This window comes from Pelophylax lessonae (genome assembly GCF_965119305.1).
Source record: "Pelophylax lessonae genome assembly, chromosome: 7".
Classification (NCBI taxonomy): Eukaryota; Metazoa; Chordata; class Amphibia; order Anura; family Ranidae; genus Pelophylax; species Pelophylax lessonae.
The window spans coordinates 68823047-68838498 of NC_138774.1; the positions used below are offsets into that span (position 1 = coordinate 68823047).

The following is a 15452-nucleotide window of genomic DNA, read 5'->3' on the forward strand; positions in this document are numbered from 1 at the left end:
CTCTTCATCCACCTCTGTAGTGATACCGGCACCTGCCACCCCGCAAACAGACGATCTGTCAGCAACACCACCACCTGGGTCACCAACCATCTCCACAATGTCCCGTGGAAGCGTTCAGCTTTCCATCTCCCAAACACTTGAGAGGAAGAGGAAGTACCCCCCTACCCACCCGCGATCCCTGGCCCTGAATGCCAGCATTTCAAAATTCTTGGCCTTTGAAATGCTGTCATTCCGTCTGGTGGAGACGCACAGTTTTAAAAGCCTTATGTCAGTGGCTGTCCAAAAGTACGTCGCGCCCAGCCGCCACTACTTTTCCAGGCAAGCTATCCCTTCCCTGCACAACCAAGTGGGGGAAAAAATCAGGTGTGCACTGCGCAACGCCATCTGTGGCAAGGTCCACCTAACTACCGATACGTGGACCAGTAAGCACGGTCAGGGGCGTTATATCTCCCTAACGGCACACTGGGTAAATGCAGTGGCGGATGGGCCTGAGGTGGATAGCAATTTGGCGCATGTCCTTCCTCCACCGAGGATTGCAGGGCGCTTCAGTTTGCCTCCTGTTCGTAACTCCTCCTACTCCGCTTCCTCATCCTCTACCGCATCCTCATCCGGTCAGCGTAACACCTTTACCACCAACTTCAGCACAGCCAGGGGTAAACGACAGCAGGCAGTTTTAAAACTTGCCTGTTTGGGGGGAAAACCACACACCGCGCAGGAGTTGTGGAGGAGCATGGAACAGCAGACCGATGAGTGGTTGCTGCCAGCGAGCCTCAAGCCCGGCCTGGTGGTGTGCGATAACGGGTGAAATCTCATAGCAGCTCTGGGCCTAGCCGGTTTGACGCACATCCCTTGCCCGGCGCATGTGCTGAATTTGGTGGTGCAGAGGTTCCTTAAAAATTACCCCGATATGTCAGAGCTGCTGCAGAAAGTGCGGGCCGTCTGTGCGCACTTTTGGCGTTCTCACCCTGCTGCTGCTCGCCTGTCAGTGCTGCAGCGTAACTTCGGCCTTCCCGCTCACCGCCTCATATGTGACGTGCCCACAAGGTGGAACTCCACCTTGCACATGCTGGAAAGACTGTGCGAGCAGCAGCAGGCCATAGTGGAGTTTCAGCTGCAGCACGCACGCGTGAGTCGCTCTGCGGAACAGCACCACTTCACCACCAATAACTGGGCCTCCATGTGAGACCTGTGTGCCTTGTTGCGCTGTTTTGAGTACTCCACCAACATGGCCAGTGCCGATGACGCCATTGTCAGCTTAACTATCCCACTTCTATGCCTCCTTCAAAAAACGATTCGGGCGATGATGGAAGAGGATGTGGCACAGGAGGAGGAGGAGGAGGAGGAGGAAGAGGGATCATTTCCAAGGCTTTCAGGGCAGTCATTCACAAGGGGCTCCGAGGGTGGGTTCCTGCACCCACAAACGCCAGGTACACAATTGTCCAACAGGGGCACAGTTCTGGAGGATGAGGAGGATGAGATGGAGGAGGAGATGGAACCATGTTCACAGCAGGGTGGCACCCAGGCCAGCTCATGGCCATCACTGGTGCGTGGCTGGGGGGATACAGAGGACACAGACGATACACCTCCCACAGAGGACAGCCTTTCGTTGCCTCTGGGCAGCCTGGCACACATGAGCGATTACATGCTGCAGTGTCTCCACAATGACCGCCGAGTTGCCCACATTCTAACTTGTGCTGATTACTGGGTGGCCACGCTGCTGGATCCCCGTTACAAGGACAACGTACCGTCCTTAATTCACTCACTGGAGCGTGATTGCAAGATGTGGGAGTACTAGCGCACGCTGGTAGACGCGATGCTGCTGGCATTCCCACCTGACAGCAGGGCCACAGTGGAAGCACAAGGCCAGGGCAGAGGAGGAGGAGGAAGAGGTCGCCAACGCAACCAGGGCACCGCCAGCACCTCAGAAGGCAGGGTTAGCATGGCCAAAATGTGGAAAAGCTTTGTCAGCACGCCACAACAAACAGCAGCACCAGCAGCTCATATGGAACGTCTTAGCAGGAGGCAGCATTTCACCAACATGGTGGAGCAGCATGTGTGCACACGCCTACATGTAGTGAATGACGGGTCTGCCCCCTTAAACTTCTGGGTCTCCAAATTGGACACATGGCCTGAGCTTGCCCTTTACGCCTTGGAGGTGCTGGCGTGCCCTGCAACCAGTGTATTATCTGAACGTGTATTTAGCACGGCTGGGGACGTTATCACAGACAAGCGCAGCCGTCTGTCCAGAGACAATGTGGACAAGCTCACGTTCATTAAAATGAACCAGGCATGGATCCCACAGGACTTTTCCGTACCTTGTGCAGAATAGAGATGGATACCGACCTTACCCAGCCATTGTTATATTTTTGATCTTTCTCACTATTTTGGGGTGTACCCTAATTTAAAATGACTAAAAAAAAGCAGTGTTGGCTACCTCGTCCCCCTCCACCGCCGCTTCCACCTACACCGCCACATCCACCGCCACCTCAACCTCCCTCCTACTCCATATGGGCCTCGTCCTTCACAGATGAAGAAAATTGTTTTATTTTTCTGTTTTTTTTTGTTGTTTTAAGTTATTTCCCTATCCACATTTGTTTGCAGAGCACTTGCCATGCTCATAACTACATTTTGCTGCCATTTGCAGCACTCTAGCCCTTTCCATTGGTTTTTTAGAGCCATTTTAGTGCCTGAAAGTTCGGGTCCCCATTGACTTCAATGGGGTTCGGTGTCCGGGTAAAGTTCAGAAAAGTCCGGGACACGGACCCGGACCCGGACTTTTTTTTCAAGTTCGGCCGAACCCGCCGAACACGGACATCCAGGTGTCCGCTTAACTCTAGTGGTTAGTTGTAGTGGGGGCAGCAGCTAGACCTTCATACTCACCATACATCCATAGCGCGGAATTATATATATATATACATTTCTTTCATTTTAAAATGTACTTTATTACATAGTCTGAAGTGTTTTACATATAACAAACCATTCCTGAGCGTAAAAGTTTCTGCAATAATGTTTCCTGAGAGCTATCCCACATAATCATGGGGTAAACAGACAGATTCTAGCCAAATATTGTCCCTGCTTTGAAATAAATTCAGGATCCGACCAGGTGCTGTCACTCAGGCACTTATTGTTTATAGAACTTTATAGAGGTAACCCTGAAAGTCCATATTACATTATCTTTTAAAATTGTAAAGTGATAAATGATCTTGAAACATGAATACCATATTCAATAAAAATGGTCCCTCAGCGAGGCACAGCCAACATCTCATATTCACGAGGTCTAGAAGCATTGCTGTTGGGCTCTGGTGTAATTTCGATGTACTTTCTGTCCATGGTGGGTTTCAGAGTAAGCCTTTGGAGAATGATTGTAAAAAAGAGGAAGAGTTCCATGCGAGCCAGACCCTCCCCCATACATACACGTTTTCCTATGAAAGAGGAAAGAAAATACATCAATAACTACAACTAAAAGCATGCAATTTGGTATAGTCTTAGGTCAGGGATGGATTAAAGGCAGCTGATACCCTATGCACAGCCCAACAACTATGCCCCCATTGACCCTTCCATTGCTTTACTGACCTGACATTAGGGGGTTGATTTAATAAAACAGAGGGGTGCAAAATCTGGTGCACCTCTGCAAAGAAACCCATCTGCTTCCAGGGTTTTTTTTTGCCAATTGAACAAGCTTAAGTTAGAAGCTGATTGGCTACCATACACTGCTTCACCAGATTTTGCACTCTTCAGTTTTAGTAAATTAACCCCTAAGACTCCATGCACACTGGGCTTAAAAAAACTCCAATTCCCCTGGCAGAAAAAAAATGCTCATATAGAGCATTTTTGTATATACAGTAGTTTAGAAGAGTTTAAGAGAGTTTTTCTTTTTTTCTGCCAGAAAGCTCTAATCAGAAACGCAAACCAGAAGGGTTTTTTTTTTTTCCTGGCTCTAAACACTAAGCTTAAAATATGCCTGTAATCATCCTAATGTGCATTGACAAATAGGATAACATTGAGCTGCTTCTATAGGCAGAACACAAAACTCCTGTAGTAGCAGCGATTTTTAAGCCAGTGTGCATGGAGCCTAAAGGCCTGTACACACGATAAGAAAATCTGTAGGGAAAATTTGTCCGAGGACCGATCTGCCGATTCTCGGATTGTTAGTATGATGCTTTCGACAGCCGACTCCGACTCCTACTTTTCGGCCGAAAAAATCCTGATGTGCAGGCTAAAAATTTTTATTGTCCGTCAACACAATGTCCGATTTTCGTCTCATTAGTACAGTTTTCGACGGAAAAAAATCTTAAGAGCAAGACTAGGCATGCTCAGAGACAAAAGAACACATACAAAACAATCCAACACATGACATCACTTCTGAAGTAGAATTCTGTCATACGGGAAAATTCGTATGAAAATAACCTCTTCCCTTTCCACATCAGACTAGCATGCCACAAAAAACGGACGACAGATCATTTGATAATCTGATCGTGTGTACGGGGTTTAAGTCTCAATGAGTGCTGAAAGTGAAATTATATAGTTAAAATGTATAAACCTTCTTATAAACTTCCAGCCAGTAGACGAAGGTAGACAAGCCTTATGGAAGTCTATGGTGCTGTAATGTGCCTAAGCTGAATCAAGCAGAATAGCACCTACACTTGAAACATGGAGAGATGCTTTATTCGGTACCAAATTAAAAGTTACATTTCCCCCCTATGCTCACGCATTTTAACCCCCGCCTTCCCTTAGGTTTTGCAGCTTTCTCTAAACTATCAAACTTAACCACTGACACATTTAGAACCCCAAAACATTATATATTTTCTTTAAGCAGAGGCTCTAGACAATACAATGGTGAGTGTTGCAATTTTTTATGTCACATGTTATTTGCGCAGCAGTATTTTAAATGCAAATTATTGGGAAAAAATACACTTTAATAAATTGTAGTGCACACAAAAACAATGCAATACCCATTTGTTGGTACAATGTAAAAGATGATGTTACGCCAAGTAAATAGATACCTAACATGTCACACATTAAAAATTGCACGCGCTCATGGAATGGCAACAAACTACGATACTTTAAAATCCCCCTAAGAGACAGTTTAAACATTTTTAAAGGTTACCAGTTACAAAAGAGGTCTAGTGCTAGAATTATTGCTCTTGCTCTTGTAGCTGCAGGCATCACCCCGGCATAACACCATTAACTAGAGGACGTACAGGCATGTCCTTTTGGGGGAAGGGGTTCAACCCCATTTTATTTATCTCGCCAATATCTCTAAAATGACAGGATACCATTGTCAATTGTCTCACATTTTATTTAGTAGTTGCAGTGTAATGTTCCCCTATTCCACATCTTGGGGGGCAAGCGGTACAACTCACATATTATAAAGAACATACAGTACAAATGGTGTAAACAGCATTGGATGTGCCACAATTCATATAATCTTTAATGGGGTAATTTTCCTCCATCACCGAAGACTTAATTTGCAATATTTGCAGGTATTTGTGTAACATTTGTAATAGCCCTTATATGACAGACAATGTGCCTGTGTGTCAATGAAAAAAATGACTTTTGATATAGGAAGTAAATAAACCTTGAAGCCTGTGCCTATCAGATCCCAGTAAGTGTAGTCACCCTGTCATTAACAGGGGCTGTTGGCTAAATTTAGTTTTTGGCTGGGTGGTAGTCAGCCAAGGCTGATTTGTATGGTTCTTCACCTGGTCTTTCCCTAAGCTCAGTTAGGTTGTGATTTCTCACTGCTGCCAATAAGTGTCAATGGTGCCACTGGAAATAATTAGATTTCCTAATAAGGATGAGTTATGAATATTTATATTTTCTTCAGCCAATCCAGTAGGTTCAGGCCACTAGTGTATACTGGGGGAGGATATAAATATGCCTTGTGGTCTCTCTCTTCCCCACAGGCTGAGGTGTGGGGAGGTACTGATGGACTGACCTATCTATTAGGTCCAATAGCCTAAGTGGGACCTGCCATGTACTCCAGAAAGGAAAAAGGCACAAAGTGGTCCTGGAGCTGTCCTGCCTGTTGATAAGGGAAGTTGAGTTGAGAAGGAGACCAAGGGGAGGACCCTTGTTTTCGCAGGAACTTAGTGACTTACTTGCGCCTAACTTAGCAGAAACTTAGTGGCACACTGAAGCCTAAGAAACAAAGTAGAGGGCACTGGAACCAGCAGGAGTGAGCAAAGCTTGTGGACCAGCTAGGATACTATTTACCGTGTTTCTGGGTCAGCTTAAAAGGTTTTGACACTGTGAAGCTAGACATGGGAGAAGTCTGTAAATATTCCACTAGGGTATCAAGGATCCCGAACCCTCACCTCTTCTAAAAAGTTATTGGCATCTATCTTTCTGTCTCAGTCTCCCCCTTTAGCCATGAACTCAGCTGAGGTGAAATGCTGGCCCACCCCTCCCTCTAGAGGTGCCACCATGCCTTTATGGGTCAGGAGGTGCTACATATATATCTGTGGAAGGTGGGATCAATTAGCTCAGGACAAAGAGGCAAAAAAAATAAGTACGCTTTGTTTTAAAGTGCACTTATTCTTTAAGCGCATGAAAGCTATGGGAAAAAATGTTGTAGTGCCCCCGTGTAAACGTTGGTTAGTACCCTTTTTAGCGAGGTCCATCCTTTTAGATGATGCTAGTGGCTAGAGTGCTGTACCCCTATATAAGCTAATGTAGGAGGGTGTAACGCTCCTGCGTTTCATGTATGGTGTGGATTTTCAGCTGCAGAAATATTCCACTTCAGTAGTCATGTAAGAGAGATGCTGAGATACCATTCCCAACCTCAATGACTCATCATGTGTGGAAGGTCTTAATTCAGCTAGTAAATACACACACTCAACAAGCTGGTTCCCAGAGTGACTTTATGTATGTAGTAACACAGTGATGAAGATTTAAGAGACAGGTTGAGTGGAGGTGGTAGGTGACAGACACTTGAAGGTAAGACAGTAGCAGATGGATGCAGGTAGGTTTAGCAATCATGTATGGTAGCAGATGACAGAGTAGCAGGTGGACATACAAGAGTGATCAACCCAGTGCAGGAATAAGTAGCAGTAGTCTTAAGAGCTAGCAATCTAGATATGCAGATGTGATAAATAGTCTTTACTATGCAGAGCTAGATAGTGTAAGCTTAGTATAAGTTTATAGAGGGTTCCCCTGCGGGGTACTTAGCACTAATAGCAATACAGCCGAAGGTTGGTTCAGGAGGAGCGGATGATCCGGAAGCGGGATGCAGGGATCAGCGCAGCGAGGTTCCGTCAGCGAGGTATGCTTGCAAGCACGAAAGCTTCAAGCCAAGTTAGCATCCAGGTAAGGGTGTTTGAACGAACAAATGTGAGTGAGAACCGGCGATTTAAATAGCCATCTAGTCCGGCGCTGAGTGATGACAGCCTCAGTCCTAAAGGTGTATGCGCACCTTTCCAAAAGAGAATGGTGGGGCGCATACACCCGTGAAAAGAGTAATTTAGGGTACCAAAGGTACCGGAACATTACAGAGGGGCCTTAGTAAAAAGAATAATGGGAATAGGCTACCCCATCATACATTATGTAAGTCTGTAGCCTGAGAAAGAGTACCCTGCAAGGTAGGCCAATAAAGACTCTGGAGGAGAATCCATGTTTGGATGACCTACATTAAAGGAGGTGGTAGAGTTGGCCATGCATTTTGTGTTGATCTGTTTCTACCTTTTGTGTTGCTGGGCTTGATGCTATGGAAACGAAGCGTGACATGTACAGAATAATTACCATTTTGATACCACAGTAAAATTGTTAAAAGGCTGCTCATGTGAACATGTGAGTAGCAAGGTGGCAGAAGTCACTGCTGAGTGATTTTGCCAGTGAAAGCTGATGAGCCATACATTGTTAAAGACATGGCAGCCGGCTTCCCGCTGGCTAAAAAAAACAAACACTGGAAGCCAGTGCTCAGCAGCGGTTAACAACGTTAAGAAGTGTTCAGCATTTTTGTCTGCTGGAAAACGCTCCAAAAACTCTACAAAACTATTTTTTTTTATTTATTTTTTTTTGCTCCTAGACGCTGAAGCTCAAAAAATGCTACTAGCCTAAAGTAGTGTGCATGGACACATAAGATAACACTATTTAGCAGAGAGGGGGCGTGCCCGGAAGCGGTCATGCGATGACACGCTGAGACTGACCTCCGCTGAGCTCCACACCTCCACACGCTGAACACCCACGCCCGCCAGGGATCCGAAAGATAGCGAGGCGGGGACGCCAAGGAGCCGGGCAGACAGGAGAGAGCCTCCCGCTGGCCGCGAGCAGCGGTTTTGGCGGGTCGGGTCCGGCTGGGTCAGCAGGCAGGTGCGGGGGCTGTAGCCTTGCATACCAGCAGACCACTCGCTCTGGGAGAGAGGGCTGAACGCCAGACGGGACATCGTAGCGGCTGAGGCTGCAGGTGCTGCAGAGTCTTACCCCACAGACGGCGCCCCGCACGGTCGGGGAGGAACTTGGACTTGGACTGGTGGAGTACCCGGATGGAGGAGTGAGCCACCCGGAGCCATCCAGAGAGTTACGGAGCTGATGGGGGAAAGACTGAGATGTACTGCCCATTGTAGAGCTAACTGAGGATGACCACCCGAGGTGAGAGGAGAGGCAATGGACGGTCACATATAACAAGACAAGCATAGAAGCCTGGCCTTACCCCCCTTCCCCCCGAGAGGACGGATCATAGCAACGGCAGAGAAAAGGGAAGGATATTACACTATAACTAAAAACTTTCGTAGTACAAGAGACACACTCTGTGGAGAGGTGAAGGAAGAAAAAGCTAAACTGGAGCCGTGAGTACTGTAAGACATATTAAGTGGCAATAAGTATGTATTGGTGCAATAGAACTGTGTGATGTATACTTGCTGGAAAGAGTGGAATAATCTGCTAAACCAACAATAACAGGAGAAAAAATACACTAATGAAGAGGGAGAAAAGGACAGGAAGCTATGTAGGATAAAGAAAAAGGATGACACTCACTAAGAGAAGAAAGGGAAGAAGGAGTACAGGAAAAGGTCAGTCAAACAAAACAGAAGGAGAGATTGACCGTTTCTTCTCTAATAGCCAGAAATCCGCAAAAAGTGTAGAAATGGCAGCAGCAAGCTCAGAAGCTAGCCATACATCAAAATTAGCGGACACTTCACCCCCTACAGTAAGAGTGGCTAATGACTTAAGGAATAGCCAAGATGAAACACCAATAACCTGTATACTCACGCAAGCTGCCACACAAAATTCAGAGCTTAAAGCTATGCTACAGGCACTCCCGACAAGAGCAGACATAGAACAGATGATCAATAGAATAGAGGAGAAACATCAGCAAGAAATACAAGAAGTTAAAAAAGACATACAGGAGATTGCAACCCGGTTAGGAGAAGAGGAGGCTTCAATTAGCGCAATAAAAGAAAGATTGGCAGCTATAGAAGCAAAAAGAGATAACCAGGAAGACACGCAGGCGGTATTACAACTACAGCTAGAGGACATAGAGAACAGAAGTCGCCGCAGTAACCTGCGGTTACGCGGAATAGCTGAAACTTTCGGCAATGAAAGATTAGTGGAGGTGACAAAAGAAATATTTAAACAAGTTTTAAAAGATAAATACCCAGGAAACCTAGAAATTGAGAGAGTCCACAGATCCCTTGGCCCCCGAAGCAAAGAAGAAAGGAGGCCTAGAGATGTGATCTGCAGAATACACCATTACACACATAAAGAAACGATTCTGAGATCAGCATGGGAGACCCAGGAGATAATAATGGAAGGAAAACCAGTAAAGATTTTTGCAGACATTTCTGGGAGAACGTTACGGAGAAGGGCGATCCTGAGACCTTTGTTAGAATTGGCCAAGAGGGCGGGATGTACTTATAGATGGGGGTTCCCCTTTTCCGTGACGTTTCGCAGAGACGGAAGATACTTCAAGCTCCAATCGTACCAAGATAGAATGGCATTTTTTCGCTTTATAGAGGCAGAACCTATACAGGTGGAGAACTGGCTGTGCCATATACCCAGAGAGGGACCCATTGGGTATCCCCGATTACAGGAGAAAGAGAGAGACGATCGGGTGGAAGAGATAGGAGAAAGAAGAACAACATAGAAGATCTATGATAGGAATGGAACTTTCGTAATGCTGATTATGTCTTACTGATACACTAGTAGGGAATGGAGATTCTCCTTTTCCCCTTTTTTTTTTATTTTTTTTTTTTTTTTCCTTTCCTCTTAGCATATTACACTTTAAGGGAGGAAGGCATGGCTGGGATTTTTCCTCCTTTGGATTTTATATATGAAATGGGAGGATTGGGTTTTTTCACTTGCTAAATTTTGCACACGAGAAGGTGTGGTTGGGATTTTTTCCCCCTCTAAATTTTGAGCACGAAGCACAAAAGTAAATACTTTTTTTTTTTTTTTTTTTCCCACACTTTTTGGGAGGAAGGTGTGTTTGGGATTTCTTCCCCCTCTAAATTTTGAGCACGAAGCACAAAAGTAAATCATTTTTTTTTTTATTTTTTTTTTTTTTTTTTTTTTTTCCCACATTTTTTGGGAGGAAGGTGTGTTTGGGATTTCTTCCCCCTCTAAACTTGGAGCACGAAGCACAAAAGTAAATACCTTTTTTTTTTTTTTTTTTTCCCACATTTTTTGGGAGGAAGGTGTGTTTGGGATTTCTTCCCCCTCTAAATTTTTAGCACGAAGCACAAAAGTATATATATTTTTTTTTTTTTTTTTTTTTTTCTTTTTTTGGACCTCTACTTATTTTTTACTTTTTGCCACTATTTAAGGGGGAACAAGGCAATAGTACAAGAAAGTGTAAGACTAAATAGCACTCATATAAGGGGGAAGGAGAGAGTTATGAAGGAATGTAACTATTTTTCTCTTGCCGATGCATTACCTACTAGAAAGGACCCGGGGGGTAGTGGGAGATTAGAATTAATTGAAGAAGTATAGAAGGGAGGTGTGGGGGATCGGCGGAGAGTCATGCCGGGGTAGTCCCCTATTTAAAAAATCCACACAGAAGTGCACTTAATAGTGCAGTGTGAGATAAGGATAGGTTTACTATCCAAATTGGAGAAGAGAAGAGCCGGAACCGCGGGGAACCGGAATCTTCTCTTCGCCAATTAGGGAGGGGTTTTGTTTAATTTTTTTTTTTTTTTTTTTTTTTGGGATTGTTTTGTTGTATGTAAACTAAACAGAGATGGAGGATTTAAAAATCATGTCGCATAATGTTAGGGGGCTAAACATTCCAGAAAAGAGACGTATATTATTAAATGACCTAAAAAACCGAAGAATTAGCGTGGCATTTATACAAGAGACGCACTTCAGGACAGATAAAATACCATATCTTAAAAATAGTTTTTTTCCATACACATATCACTCCACGAATATGGAGGCAAAATCGAGAGGGGTATCTATATTGATAGCAAAAAGCGTCCCGTGGACCCTACAAGACAGTAAACAAGATCCAGAGGGAAGGTTCCTATTTGTGAAAGGATTAATAGGAGAATTAAGGGTAACATTAGCAACACTATATGCGCCTAACAATGGACAGGATAGGTTTATATCAAAAACCCTGGCTAATTTGGAGAGCTTCACAGAGGGTCAACTAATCCTGGGAGGAGATTTTAATGCTCCCCTGATACCCGCAGTAGACACCTCAGCCGGGACTATGGCAGTATCCCCTGGAAGGAATAGACGCATATTGAAAATACTGCATAAATCTCAGTTGATAGACGTATGGCGCCTTCAACACCCCTCCGAGAAAGAATATACGTTCTTTTCGACGCCGCATAAGAATTATTCTAGAATTGATTACTTTGCAATACCCCACGCTCAGCTACAGGCAGTGAAAAAAACGGATATTGATAATATCACATGGTCAGACCATGCACCTATAACAATGGTGTATGGCCTCACATTAAATCCTTTAAGGAATAAGCAATGCTGGAGGCTGAACGAGAGCTTGCTGCAAAGGGAAGAAGTGTTAAAAGAGGTGGCTCAAGAACTAAAAAACTTTTTCGAGATTAATGATCAAGAGGACTGCCGGATGGGCACCCTATGGGAAGCACATAAGGCAGTAATAAGAGGGATTTTTATCAAGAACGGGGCGCGTATCAAAAAAGAGAGAAATGAACAAATGGCACAGTTGTTAGAAAAACTTAGAGAACTAGAGACAAAACATAAGCAGTCAGCGTCAGATAGAATATTGTCAGAGTTAACAGCGATTAGGAAACAGATCACGGACCTGTTACAATATAAGGCCAAAGCAGATATACAAAGATGCCGCAAACTAAATTATGAGGCAGGAAATAAATGTGGAAAATTGTTGGCTAGGACTGTCAAGGAACAGAGATTGAGGTCATACATACCGCATATAGTAACAGCTGAGGGGAATAAAAAGACATTACCAACACAAATAACGGAAGTATTTGAGAAATTCTATGCCACACTGTATAATTTAAAAGGAGAGCCACCTAAACAAAGGGAAATTGAAAAATATTTAAACGAGTCACAATTACCTAAGCTATCAGAGGAAGAAAGAGACTCACTAGAAGCAGAAATAACCATAGAGGAGATACAGCAGGCAACGAATCTAATGAAACCAGGAAAAGCGCCAGGGCCAGACGGCCTAACGGCACAATACTATCAGTCACTGTTCCACATTCTAGGCCCATACCTGGTAAAGTTATTCAATGCAACAGAGTCAGATGGGACGTTAACCAGAGACACACTGACGGCACATATCTCATTAATTTTAAAAGAGGGTAAGGACCCAGCGGCTTGTAGCAGCTATAGGCCAATATCCCTATTAAACGTAGACTTGAAGATATTCACAAAGATACTGGCAGACAGGATGGCAAGAATATTACCAAAATTAATACATCTAGATCAAGTAGGCTTTATGACATCAAGAGAAGCGAAAGATAATACAACAAGAATACTCAACTTGATACAAATAGTAAAGGAAGAGAAGACCCCGTGTGTAGTGTTGAGCGCGGACGCAGAGAAGGCCTTTGACCGGGTGGGCTGGCCTTTCCTGTTTGCCGTGCTCAAATATATCGGGTTGGGTAACTTAATGATAGATAGAATAACTAGAGTCTACACAAATCCAACTGCTAGGGTGAAAGCTAATGGGTTATTATCAAAAACATTTCCGATAAAAAATGGCACAAGGCAAGGGTGCCCGTTATCACCCCTCTTGTTCGCCCTTACACTAGAGCCTTTCCTCTGTAAAGTCAGAGGGAACTTAGACATAGAAGGAGTAAGCGTAAAGGGGAAACAATACAAAATAGCTGCTTACGCGGACGACATGTTATTTTCGCTAACTAATCCAAGTATCTCATTGCCGAACCTGATACAAGAACTTAAAGTATATGGGGCCTTATCAAATCTAAAAATCAACTTTGGGAAATCAGAGGCAATGGGGGTAGAGATGCCCACGACTCAGGTGCAATTATTGAAAAATAGCTTTGGTTTTAAGTGGAATGAGACGGCCGTGAGATACTTGGGAACATACATACCGGCAAAATTAGAACAGGTGTATGACCTCAATTTCCTGCCTATGATAGCAACGACTAAGAGATTATTAGAAAAATGGCACGGGGGGATGCAGTCGTGGTTTGGTAAATGTAATTTATTGAAGATGATAATATTGCCAAAATTTGTATATCTTTTCCGAGCACTACCGGTGAAGATACCAGGTAGATTTTTCAAGGTAATACACTCATTGCTTGTGAAATATATCTGGTCAAACAAAAAACCAAGAATAGCACGGGAAATTTTAACTTTGCCTAAAAAAAAGGGGGGTCTAGCCCTGCCGGACGTACGAGCATATTACCAGGCAGCTCAAATAAGTAGGATCTTGGACTGGTGGCATCACTCAGAGACTAAACTTTGGGTGATCCTGGAACAAGCACAAACAGAAGTAAACCTGAAAAGAGCGATATGGTGCTACCAGGACCTCCCGAAAAGACTAAAACATCACTTAATAATTGGAAATACTTTACGGATCTGCACGAGACCAAATGTATTTAATAAACTAACGACAGATAGATCCCCCTTGCTTCCAATATTAGGTAATCCCCGATTCCCTCCGGGACTAGATCAAAGACAATTTGTAATGTTAAGGGAAAGGGAGCAGGAACAGGCATCGTCTTTCTTAACACAAAAAAAATGGCCTTCGATGACCAGATTGACTGAAGGGGAGGGACTATATAAGGTGCCATTTTGGCAAGCTGTCCAACTACATCATTTTCTAGTCTCTATACCGGGACCAGAGGATTTTGATAGACCACTAACGAGATTCGAGCAAGCTTGTGTAAAGCCAGGAAATCTCTCACGTACTCTGTCAATTGCATATGGCCTATTGACAAACCCGGAGGAACAACCGGATTTGCCATGGGTAAGGAGGTGGGAGGAGGACTTGAACTGTAGGTTTACAGGGGAGCAGATCCAGAGGATATTAAGGTTTGCACTAGGGTCATCTAGATGTACCAGAACACAAGAGACGAACTATAAGTTGGTAACAAGATGGTATGTCACGCCCGAGAAATTACATAGATGGTTCCCAAATGAATCTAATCTATGTTGGAGATGCGGGACGGAAGTGGGAACCTTGTACCATATCTTCTGGTCCTGCTCTAAAATAAAAACTTACTGGACAGGGGTGAAGGATATAGTTCAGAAATTTGTAGAACACGAATTAGAGGAGAATCCGTCTTTTCTTCTATTAAACCTATCGGATATTCCAGCAAAAAAATATGAAAGATCCATAATTCCTCATTTGATAAATGCAGCAAAGGCATGCATTCCAGGGGCCTGGAAAAAAACACAACCTCCCTTAGTGTCCGAGTGGATACGAAGGATAGAAGATAACAGGAGATTGGAAGAATTGATGGCAGCGGCACAAAATAGACAGGAGAAACATAGAAAAATTTGGGAACTGTGGAACCACTGGATATGCTCTGAAGAAGGGAAACTATACTTCACAAAATAAAATGAGAAGGAAAGTGAGATAGCAAAAGAGAGTATCCCTCCATCTCTGTTTATTACAATAAGTTCTTTTGTTTTTTTTTTTTTTTTCTCTGTTGTGTTGGGTGGGAGGGAGGGGAGGGAAGGGAAGGGGGGGGGGAGGAAAGAAAAATGTTTTAGGAAAACAGCAGATAGAGATGTTATATATTATGATATATATTATGAAAAAGATGTATATGTTGAAAATGTTATGTATAACCATGTGAATTCCTGAATAAAAAAGAGATAAATTGAACACTATTTAGCTTCTAGGATCTTAACAAAAATGCACAGAGCCTTGGAGTGGAGAGATTACCCCGACCCCTGTTACTATTTGTAGTTGTACCAGTTTATTGCTATCTTGAACTTTACGATATGCATACCATACATGTACTGTTGTATATCTTGTAACATGGTAAAATGGTCAAGCTTGATATAAGGTTTATCTACTGTATGTAAGTCATTTT

General features: G+C 43.8%; 1 protein-coding gene across 1 annotated transcript in view; it reads right to left on the bottom strand.

Moving 5' to 3' along the window:
• Positions 1 to 2917: 2917 nt before the first annotated feature.
• Positions 2918 to 15452, bottom strand: part of LOC309559465 (cytochrome P450 2G1-like) — an 86900-nt gene continuing 74365 nt past the window's right edge. The window contains exon 9 of the mRNA XM_082262737.1: positions 2918 to 3422. Within this exon, the coding sequence (XP_082118863.1) occupies positions 3241 to 3422 (182 nt within the window). The 3' untranslated portion in view covers positions 2918 to 3240. The remainder of the gene's footprint in view (positions 3423 to 15452) is intronic.